The sequence below is a fragment of the Primulina huaijiensis genome, chromosome 14 (assembly GCF_012295235.1).
Source record: "Primulina huaijiensis isolate GDHJ02 chromosome 14, ASM1229523v2, whole genome shotgun sequence".
Lineage (NCBI taxonomy): Eukaryota > Viridiplantae > Streptophyta > Magnoliopsida > Lamiales > Gesneriaceae > Primulina > Primulina huaijiensis.
In genome coordinates, this window is record NC_133319.1 from 1746718 (window position 1) to 1758738 (window position 12021).

The 12021-nt window shown below is 34.4% G+C and overlaps 2 protein-coding genes across 6 annotated transcripts; both read right to left on the bottom strand.

The window, feature by feature from the left end:
• Positions 1–60: 60 nt before the first annotated feature.
• On the bottom strand, positions 61–5432 carry LOC140956919 (uncharacterized). 5 transcript variants are annotated; one of them, XM_073413868.1, is made up of 3 exons: positions 2106–5432; positions 1639–1728; positions 61–496 (listed from the first exon to the last, which is right to left on the bottom strand). In XM_073413868.1, exon 1 carries the CDS (start codon positions 5314–5316, stop codon positions 2218–2220), a length of 3099 nt encoding a protein of 1032 aa, XP_073269969.1. In that variant the 5' UTR covers positions 5317–5432; the 3' UTR covers positions 61–496; positions 1639–1728; positions 2106–2217. The 5 variants fall into 5 exon arrangements, with proteins under 5 accessions (XP_073269969.1, XP_073269966.1, XP_073269965.1 ...); XM_073413865.1 differs by lacking the exon at positions 61–496 and adding an exon at positions 1486–1528; XM_073413864.1 differs by lacking the exon at positions 61–496 and adding an exon at positions 1486–1545.
• A 979-nt stretch (positions 5433–6411) lies between these two features.
• On the bottom strand, positions 6412–9305 carry LOC140957508 (transcription factor ICE1-like). The gene is made up of 4 exons (XM_073414802.1): positions 7933–9305; positions 6999–7238; positions 6734–6904; positions 6412–6647 (listed from the first exon to the last, which is right to left on the bottom strand). The coding sequence occupies exons 1-4, from the start codon at positions 9091–9093 to the stop codon at positions 6564–6566; spliced, it is 1656 nt and encodes a 551-aa protein (XP_073270903.1). The 5' UTR covers positions 9094–9305; the 3' UTR covers positions 6412–6563.
• Positions 9306–12021: the final 2716 nt, after the last annotated feature.

The following is a 12021-nucleotide window of genomic DNA, read 5'->3' on the forward strand; positions in this document are numbered from 1 at the left end:
TGCATCATCATCGTTTCAGGCCGCGAAGCCGTGTCACAAAGCCGAAACCATGAAAATCTTCAAAGCTTTGTTAAATATTGTGTAATGAAAGATTTGTGCATGAGCACGATACGATTCACTTATTTCCTTTCGTAGTTTTTGAAATTTAAATTTCAATAAACATGGGCTCCTTGAAGCTTAAAAAATGACCCTGTGGTGATTCAAATATATATGACCAAAACTTCCAAAACTGTGGTTGCGGGAAGAGCTACTCTACATAGTACCATGCTATGCACAGTAAAACCATTGGATCATGCGGGCCTCAAATGACCCTGGTGGTGATTCAGTTTTGGCCAAAACTTACAAAATTATGGTTGCGGGAGAGCCACGGAGCACACTACCGTGTTATACACAGTAGAACAGTTGGATCATGTGAGTCCATATGCACAAGCACCGGATGCATTTAAAAAAACTTGGGTGGATGAATAACACGGATAATAACGTACCATAATTTCACCTGCCAAAATAAATTTTACAAGTCAGGAGAACATGGGAAAATGACTGGGATGCCTCTCTGCGATTGGCCGACATTCTAAAGAAAATAAGAAAGCAGTGTTCTCGATAGAGTTAGATTGATGAACATAAGGAGACATTAATTTCAGAATACCTGTAAAAATCAAATTTCACATGCAAGATTCTCCATTAACAAAATTTCAAAATTAAAATATTTGCACTCAGAAAATATCAACTACGTGGGAAAGAATCATGTCAAAGAAAGTGGAATGTGATGAGATTGTTTAGTCAATGAGCATGTATTAATATCCATGAACAAACAAAACTTAAGAGCTGACTTCTGTATCTTTGGGGGCCTGACAAATTTCCATCCAAATATAGGATAGAACACGGTTAATTTCTCCAAACCAAATATGATCTCTTTTTTTCTTGTAATAAGATTTCAAGTTTCATTTTCCTATTAAATTAATTGCACGTTTCTCATGGATACCTCAGAAAATATCAGAAGACCGTAATATAGGAAACTGGTAAGCAATTTGATTCGAATAAGACCAAAAAAATATAATTTATGAAGTCAACTCAATTTAACGTTATGTTCCCAACTCAATAATTATCTTCTTCATAAAGTCATCCATTTTACTGAATCTAAAGTTAAAATGATAGGAAATGATAAAAGGGAAACACATCAAATCTTTTAGTAAAACAACATGAAACATTACTCTCCTACCACAAGATCAGTGAAGAAAATAAATAATACATCATACCGAATTCATGTATTATTCTGACTCTTTTCGTCTGTCACATGTATAATCTGTATAATTCGTTCCGTCTCCATTCTCATCCCACAGCCCAGCACACGAATCAGTGTAGATATTCTTCCTATTTTTGTCTAGTATTACACAAGACTAAATCTTAAATACGATCATATACTGTTTTAAGAATAATAAAGACCAAAATTTCGATCTCTCTATTAAGAATACTAGAAAATCTAACCTTTAATCAACAATCCGGGTGTGCTTACTGTATAAATCCCAGGCTGGAACAGAAACCCACCTGGAAGTTAGACTGACGAACATAAAGACTTGGATAGAATGACTCGTGATTGGGAAAAAAACTACAAGTAATGTAGCATATAATGTAGCATACCATTTTATAAATTCACAGGAACAGAGAAGCATCAATGTATTCTCATTGTTTTTTGCAGAAAACGTTTTGAGATCTTTGAATAGCCTGTTGCTGGCAAATTGATAATTAAACTGTTAGCAAGCTTGAACGGTAAAGTAATCTTGAATTTCAGCAACAAATGACCTGATAAAAACAATAAGGCAAGAATATACAGAATTTGGAAGCCATGAAAAAGAAAATTTGGGTAAGCAGAACATCGAGTGTTTGCAGCTAACGATTTATCTCCAAGAAAGTCATAACAGGCCAGAAAAACTCATTGAAAAGCATGAAGTTGTACATTTTTTAACAGAAGAAGAGATCAAGATCAGGTACGCTTGTGACTTGGTCAGGCTCAAATATGTACCATCAGGTTCTTAGACACCACCACATCAAACGAGTACTGATCGATAAAGATAAAAAAGTCAAAAGCGTCATTTCAAAATACTCACAACGTGGGATGGCGAGATTGATGCCACATTTGTACAGGTACTGACAGAGCTTCACAAATCTATCGCCAAGAAATTGCTGCTGTATACATCCTCTTAATTATTAAACTTACATCTAACATGCAACTGCTGGCGCTGCCTGCCCAAAGTGGTATATATTGTTCTCAAAGTCCCCAGTTTTATATTGGTTGATTAACTCATCTAAAGTCAAGGCATTTGACACCCACCCAAATCTCACCATAGCATCAAGAATTATACCAAGTTCTTCACCACAACCTGCTTTTTTCAAACCGCAGACCAAGGTACTGCATGTGGCAATGCTGGGCTTACACCCTTCCTCTCTCATTTTATCGAGAGATGCCAACACCTCTGAAGTTTCTCCATTTCCACACCAGGCCCCCATCAATATCTCACTTACCTTTCCTTTTAATACGCCCTTGTCAAAAAGTTCATTCAAAACCTTAAATGCCTCGTCTGAATTTCCATCTTCATAGTGTGCATCGATAATCAACCGGTACACCAATTCATCAGGCTCAATACCCTTTTCCACCAAGTCATTAAATAGAGCAAGCATCTTGGAACAATCCCCTATTTTTCCATATCCCTGTAAAAGGGATGTGTAAGTCACATTTGTGGGCATTATACTCCTGTTTTGCATCTCTAGAAGAAGATTCTCTGCTTCTTTCATCATGCCCTTCTTACTACAATGATCAATTATTATTGTGAAGGTTATGTGATTAGGCATGATTTTCCTATCAACCATGTCTTCCACCAACTCAACTGCTTTAGTCAAGTTTCCCGACTTGCAAAACCCGCCTATCAAAGTGTTGAATGTCAGTACAGATGCAATACCCCTCTCCATCATCCTATCGAACACGGACAAGGCATTCTCCATATCCCCTTGTTTGCAACAACCATTGACAAGTGAATTGTAAACAAAACCATCAGGCTGAACCCCCATTGACGACATTTCTTCCAATAGTAGAAATGCTTTGTCCAAATTTCCAGACTTGCAGTATCCATCTATCATTGTGGCGTATGTCACCTCATTTGGTTTTAAGCATAGGCCATAGAGTCCAGCAAATACTTCCTCGGCTCTCTTTATCTCACCCGATCTAAACAACCCACCTATTAAGGCATTATAAGTGACAATATTCGGATTTATGCCCTTCTGATGCATTTCGTCACGAAGCCTGAAAGCCTGAATCATATCACCTTGCCTACAGAAGCCAGAGATGAGGGATGTATAAGTGTAAACATCAGGCACCAATCTGTTGTCGCAGAATTTGGAAAAAACTCTCATTGCTTCTATCAATTTCCCATTCTTTGAAAGACCATTTATAAGTACACTGTATAGTTGCACATCTGGAAGCAATCGACGAGCTAGCATATGATTAAATATAGAAAAGGCCTGTGTTATGTTCCCGTGTTTGCATAGACCGTCAATCATGGCTGTATAGTTAAAAAGATTTGGAGCTATATTTTGATCAAGCATCTCCATGAAATAACTTTCCGCAATCTTCATTTGCCCTACCTCCATATATCCAGAAACTAAAGCCCCATATGTGAAGGCATTTGGCCTTAATCCCCTCTGCCTCATTTGGGTTAGACAATCCCTAGCTTCTTCGGTCCGTTTCTCCTTGCAAAGGCCAATGATGATGGAATTATAGCAGAAAACATCAGGAAAATTTTCATTTTGCCACATATCATCCAAAATTTTAATTGCCTCTTCGTATTTACCTTCTTTAACATAAACTTTTATGATGGCCGTGTAGATAACAGCACTGGGTTTTATGCCTCCAGCCATCATTTTCTCCAAGAAAAGATTGATCTTTTGGTGATCTCCCAAGCGGCTTAACTCGTTAATTATGGCACTAAAAGTGTATGCAGAAGGTGTCAAGTTTCTTTCATTCATCCAAATCAGCATTTCAGAAACCTTATCCATGTCACCCTCTCGACTATACCCCTCAATCAAATAATTGTATGTCTGGGTTTCAGGACGAATTCCTATTTTAATCATCTCATGTATCAGGTTTACTGCCTTGTCCATGTGGCCACATTTGCTGAGCCCATGAATAACAGCATTATAGGTCACCAAATTCAATTTAATCCCATGTTCAAGCATTGCATCCTTAATTCGAGAAGCATCATCCACAGCACCATCTTTCATGAACCCATTAATCAAGGCTGTATATGCAATATGATCTGGATTCAAGCCTCTTTCACGCATTTCTTCCAAAATCAATTTTGCTTCTAAAGACCTCTTGTGCTTGCAAAACCCATCAATAAGTAATGTATATGTGTAGTTATCAGGGGTCAATCCCATCTCGAGCATTTTCGCCTTTTGCTGCAAGGCCTCATCAACTGCACCAATCCCACACAACCCTTTGATTAAGACATTATAGGTAACCACATTCGGATCACATCCATTCTCTCCCATCTCTAGAAGCACCCTTTTAGCTTCGCTTATATTCCCTACCTTGCAATGAGCAGAAATAACACTGGTATAAGTATATACATCGAAATGGATCTTCTTTTCCAGCATTCCCCCATACACCTTCCAGAACAACTCGATCTTATTACACTTCAACAAATCATTCAATAATGAATTACAACACAACAGACTAATATCCATGTCACCACCTTGAACACCAAGAAACACAGAAACAGCCTCACTCCACATGCCATTTTTCCTGTACACGTCGATCAAAAGCTCAAACACAACTGGCCTGGACCTAAACCTCTGGCATTCGTTATAAAGATTCAGAATTGAGTTCAAAATATCAGCCACCGAAACCCGGGCCTCTATCATTTCACTCAACACATTAATTGCAGGCGAATAAAGATTAGAGCTGCTCAAAACCAATGCTAGAATGGACAAAGAAAGCAAATTTTGAGGATTACCCAAATGCTGATTAGACCACTTATAGAAATCAAGGAGTCGCCTGGGATGAATCGAAAATTCCGTTCTTTGAAGCACAGAGTTCACAACATCGGAATTAATTCTTTGTGGGATGTGTGAAGATTCCAAAAGGAATTGCCAATTGTTGTGCTTCAAAATCTTGGTGATTTCTGCAGCTGTGACCTCAATATCTACGGGGCTATGGGAATATCGCCTTGATTTGATGGACACACAAAGCAACCTTATTTTCTTGATCAACTGTTTCTGGTGCATCCCCATGGTATAGGTTTCCTGCGAGATAAACGGCACCATTTTCTTGAATTTCCTTATTTCTCTAGACGAATCTACAGTACAAATTCGCCATTATAATGTGTACAGAGACCGCAGTGGATATTTTTCCCGAACCAGAAATGCAATGAAAATTTATAACTACAAATGGGCCTGGAAATTGGGGCTAACTTTACCCTGAAGCCCAATTCTGTTCACTCGTAAATTGAACCTCGGTGTCCATCACAACATCAAAACGGACCAGCGGGCCGGGGGCCCGCAACTTACATTAACTTTTTTCTATTTGTTGTTTATTTAAAATTTCTTATATATGATTCTTAATGTAGTTCTGGGTAAAATTAAAATTTGGTATTTTTCAATCACAAACTTTTTAGAGTATTTACTATAATACAAAGTCATTCAAACTAAAATGACCATTAAAAACATAAATAGTTTTTGAAATTTTGATTTTTCTTATAAATTTATTAACATTAACTATGGGTAATTATAAAAAAAATTATTCTATAACATTTTGAAAATAAAATTGGTTTGAAAGTTTCAATAAAATAAGCTCGCATACAAAACTCTTTTTTCATGAGTCGGATTGAATTATAAATTCGTATCATACAATTGATCTGTGAGATAACACATAAAAATTATGTGTTATAAGATAGTGGGTTTGCATGTAGCNATTCGTTCAATTATATCTAACAGTGTCATTTGCATGGATCTTCCATACTCATTTTGAAAATGAGAATATGGCATGTGGTGGTTATAGACTTATAATTAAGTTATAAATTTATTAAAATATGTTTTTTTTATTCGTTTGCATAAAATAACTAAATCAATTACTCTGTTGTATAATGTTTAATATAATGGGTTTTTTTACAATCAATTTTCATATATTTAATGTATTTGACACTTACATATATTATATATTATAATTTTTGCACTTGATAATTAAGAGTCGTTTCAACAAAATTATAGTCACGTTATTTTATTAGACAATAAAAATGTAAATACGATATTTTTGGAAAAAAAAATTTGCCTGATCCGTTCATCAAATAAACATATAAAAAAGATCGCACTCTTGCTGATGAAGGAGTTGCGTTACTAGAAATATTTTGAGACGAGGAGGAATAAAACAACAAATTTATCATAAATTCATAATAAGAGATTGGGAAACGAACCATGCAAGTTGAAAGAGTGAGCTTCAGTACTATTAAAAAGAAATTTTGTTTAATTCAGACATAGCAAGATGAAATGCAGATCCTCGAAATCTTGTGAGAAACTCATACCACGCCATGGAAGGCCGCAGAATCCAATAGTATCGCTTTGATTTGGTCGGGGTGAAGGTCTTGGCCTTGTTTACATTGCTGAAAACACAAGGAAATCGTAGTTGAGTCGACTAGTACTTTATCAAGCATGTTGCAGGATTATTAAGGAGTAAATGGGTGGTTACCTCGGCTCGAAAAATATCTAATGCAAACCCATTGAAGCAGCTAATAACAGCTTGCTGAATGTCCAGGCCGAGGTTGTCCAGAGCCCTCATAGTCGAGAGTAAAAGCCCTGGCCTGCGGCCACAGAACATATGGATTTTCACCGCTCTCCCTTCTCTTAGCCTCACCTCAACCTATTGATAATTTTGCAAGGAGAAAGCAATTTCCTCATTTAATAAAAAAGACTAATCTTCAGGACAGAAAAGTGTTTGCAGTGAGACCTCCTACCTTAGCCGGTTGTCCAGTTGGGATCGAGCCTGGATTTGGGAATGTAGCTGGGGGGTAAAGTTCTTCTTTAACAAGAGTCGAAAGTCGGGGACCAGTGGGTGTCGCTGGATAGAAAGTCGATGATGGAGTTGGAGAGGAGCTAGAAGGGGTCGATTCCAGCTCATTATGGATGTCGTTGATCTTTTGAAGAAGTTCCTTCAAGTAATCAATTGCATCCCCAAGTATAGATGCCCTGTCCATCTTTGGGAAGAATGGCGTCACAATTGTCAGTATTAATTAATTTATACGCTACCAAACTATGGATTATCTAATTATAAGCAACTAAAACCCCTAAAAACATGTGATTCTTCCCTTCTCAATCCTGAACAAAAATTGATCTTCAGCAAAAGAGGTCATGAAAGAATATTCGGTCAAAGCATGATTTCCAAGTATGTAGCATCTTACTTTAGTATCATAGGTATCTTGGAGTTACGGAAAGCAAAGAGTACAACTTCTTAGTTTGCTAGCAAAAACTGTTGACTAATATTTATATTTTGCATTGGAGTCCACGTGACAAGATAAACAAATTTAGTGCTTATCTAAATCCACATGCAAATGAAGAAATAAATTTGAAATGGTCCACGTCCAATCAACAGCTTTCAAACAACATATAATTTGCTGTCAGCGTTTCAAAGTGTAAGATGGCATTTGAATCAGTTCATAGATTCCATGTGAGTAAATTAAATGCCATCACACAACTTTAATATAGATACCTCTCAAATCAAAATATGCCAATCACAAACTGATACTCATTAATGATTAAACACAAAGAAGATACTGACTTCACATGAAATCAAAAACAAATAAAATAACAAGATGGCTCAAACAGAGAACGGGAAAGCTAATGAAAACATGTCGGAATCTCACGAGAAATTTGCAGCAAAGAATTTCATACCTTGCTGATCTTTGGAACAACTGACCTCAACATGTAAAGCCTATCATTGAGCTTCTTCCTCCGGCGCCTTTCAGCCATCAAATTCTTAGCTGGAAGTCCCTTCTTCTTCCCACGCGTCACAGTGCTATTTGCATTTGAGCCATTTCCACCATTTTTACCACTCCCTTCAACCTTATTAACACCACAATTCTCATAGAATTGATCATCAGAGTCATAATTCAGGTTAGATTCCTCGATGCTCACATCATTCCCACCACATAGTTTCCTCTCCTTATCGTATCCTTCCATAAAAGTTGAACTATTTGGAGACATCAAGCTCATATCGTATCCTTCCATAAAAGTTGAACTATTTGGAGACATCAAGCTCATTTCATTTAACTCGCCATCTAAATTCAAAGACCCCAAATTTTTGCTATCATTATCGGTAAGATTCTTCCTCAGGGCAGCCCTCTTCTGGAAAAGAGTAGGCCGTGCTCCAAGCGGGGCAAAATTTTCAAGTGGCTTCAAAATCTTGAACCTATTGAACAAAGAATTTCCCTGCATCAAGCTTTCCCCATGCCCAAACGCACCAAATCCACCACTTCCTTGGGGAAATTGGAGCAAATTATCAGCGGAGCTCGAATTATAAGCACCAAACTGTGCCTGAGCACTCAAATCACTGAAACCATCACCAAGAATCCCACCGCTCCTATTCAAAACATTTTCAAGATACCCATTCCCATAACCCAAATCAAACCCTCCCTCCAAAGTAGCGTTGTTAAGCATCGGGTTCATTAAATACTTCGGGGGCAGAAAATAGTTTACCTGATCACACTGATCAAGATTACTGAAAACTGAAGCTGAAGTTGGGGAACAAGACGCGGAAGAATCCACTGTCTGTAAAAACAGCCGACTACTGTCAGCTTCAGGTAATCCTGATGAAAACGAGATACCATTAATGCTCCCTAGGTGGTTGCCGGTGGTGCCTGTGGCGGAACCACCACTCCCGCCGATGTACCAGTTATCCTCTGCAGCTCCAATCATGGACTTAAAATTCGAAAGCGCACCTATTTCCATCACTTCTTCATTCTCCAGCCCACCATTTTCATTAATTTTTTGAGCCCATGACTCCGTTTCACCCCCTCCCGTACCATCTTCAGCCCAAACCATGCCAGGTAACATCCTGCGAATTTCTTGATTTAACAAGCTTTATGGAAACAGAGAAGCAAAAGACTAACAACTTCTCAAAAGGATGAGTCTGAATCAAAGAGAGGAGTTCGAATACGACACACGATAAGAGAGAGGCCGAGGAGAAGAGGGAATGTGGCGGAAAGAAGAGGGAAATGGCAGACAAATGAAGTGTCTCTGCATTTATCTCGACGACACACAACAAAAAATTATAGGTTGTTCTCTGTTATGTCATTGTACATAGGGACTGGAAAACCAGAGCATTTTTTTATTATTATCTTTTTTCTATTTTTGTCAAAAATGTACCAAATTTTAATTAAATAATTCTCAATAATTTTTCATCATGGGATTATATGGCAAAACTGTAAACATTTGTGTTTTCGATTTGATTGTGATTTCTTTTTAAAAAAAATTGTTGAACTTAGTTCAAACATTAACATATAATTTTTTTTACAATCATAAGCACAACACAAGTCAAATACTCTTAAAAGTTTTCAACTGTGTGAGAAATTTAATTAAATTTACGTGCTCTTCATGTCAACGTTGATAACTTCATTATATGTTTTTGTTGTTGTGATATCATGTTGCATAGACGATGTTAAAATATTAATTTTATGTTGTTTAATAAATTTGTATTTAAAATAATATAATAAAATTACACAAAATTTAAAAAGTTAGAATAATACATAATTAAATTCTAGAAATTATACGTACTTTTAAAAAAATAACATAATTAAATTAAAAAACAAACACAATAAAAAATAATATTCATAGTATAAAATAATAGTTTCATTTCTTTTTTTCTTTCTTGACATAATACTTTCCCTTCCGCATACGAATTTGTTACTAATTTAAGAGAGTATACGTAGGAGAAGTTGCTTTCAATTATGAGTAGGTATCTTGTGAGACGGTCTCACGAATCTTTATCTGTGAGACGAGTCAACTCTATCGACATTCACAATAAAAATTAATACTCTTAACATAAAAAATAATATTTTTCATGGATGACCCAAATAAGATATATGTCTCACAAAATATGAACCGTGAGACGTCTCACACAATTTTTTGTCTTCAATTATTTACCAACTAAATCTACCCACGTTAAGACCATGGACTATTAATGTCGTATAAAACATGGATTTTAGTACTTCCCTATTGGTACACTTGTGTGCTCCATTGTTCACAAATTTTACGCTGATTTGGTTGTGACTTATTACATCAGGTAAATTCAAATGTAATTTGAATTAAAGGGGTGTAAATCTATCAATTTTATTAATCTAAATTGAGAATGTTATTATTTAACATGTTAATACACTGATTATTAATTTAAAATTTAATTGCTCATGCACGAGATTAAAGATGTGAATTGGTTCTAGATTTTTAATGACTTTTGCGGAGTTTAAAAGTCTAGAGATATTTAATCTAGACTTTTATATGTTCTATAAAATTTAAGTGATATACCGCATGATTTTTAAAAACTCTACAAAAGTCTAGAAGAAATCGAAATATCAATAGACTTTTAACGACTCCATAAAATTATATTAAATATAATAATTAAAGATTAAGGTACAACTATAAAATGTCAAAAAATGCTTTTTATTCCACCTAAATGTTTAGATTATCATTTAATTTAGAAATATCTCAAACTCAAATACTCACTTTCATTTATGTTAAAAATGATAGCAATACAAACACTAATTAATTCATTCTTTTCTCTCACATATGTTTTTCCTCTTCCTTTAACTTTTTAAAAACATATTTTTCATTGAAAAAAAAAATTTTAAATCAAAATAATTAAAATCGTTCATTTTATTTTTCGAATTCTAATCACAAATATTTGCGAAATTTAAAATTATATTTATTAAAAATTTAACAATAATTTATTACATTACCTGACAAAAAAATATAATATTTTATTTGTTCATAAATTGAAAATGATAATAATTGTTTTTATTAAATAAAATTTAGATTTTTTTGTTTATTAATATATAACATTTTATGTTTAATTATTTTTTTATAATTTTAGCTAACCTACATCTTAATTTTAATTATATCTTAAAATTCATATTTTGGTAGTGAATAAAAAAATTTATTCACTTGAATATATATATGTATGTGATTGATTGATATAGTGATCATTGACAAAGTTGTTAATATATGAATATTACATGTTATTGGATTGATAAAATCTTGGAACGTTAAAAAAATAATGTTTGCGTATAGCTGTTTAACGAAACACACACGACAAAAAATTTTTTTTTCAACATATATGTGTTATTTTAGAAGAATATGATCTAACTTCTCAATTTTTTTAGTGCGAATATTTCTAGTATTATTGAGCTAATTAAAATATGTAAACCATTATTAGGTGATGATTTTTTCCTAATAGATGCACATGTCGTATTTTAATTTTGTGTATTCAAGACGAACTAAAAAATTTATCATCACATATTCAACCAATTAGAAACGTAATTCATTATTTATGAGTACATCTCAAAGTTATGAAACAATGTGCCAAAATTTGTATAATAAATGGTATGAGACCTAAATGGTTTGCACGAGAAGTTCCAACTCGTTAAAATTCAACATATAAATTGTTATTATTGTTTTTTGAATATAAAGATTTTTTATGTTATTTTTTCATCAACATGTTCAAGTTCGTGACATTTATTTGTTTTCAAATCAATGGAACATGTGCACTAGTATTCGTGAAATTTTTAAAGTTTTTAATGATACTAGTGATCCATTATCTTGTATTTATTATCCGACTTCTCATTTAGTTTTAACATATTATTACAACATTGTATGTATTTTTAGTGAATATATTAAATATAATTATGATATTTTAGTTCAATGTATTTATGTTTTGGAAGAAAAATGAGAAAAATTATTTTTACAAATTCCTAAAATATTTTTATGCGT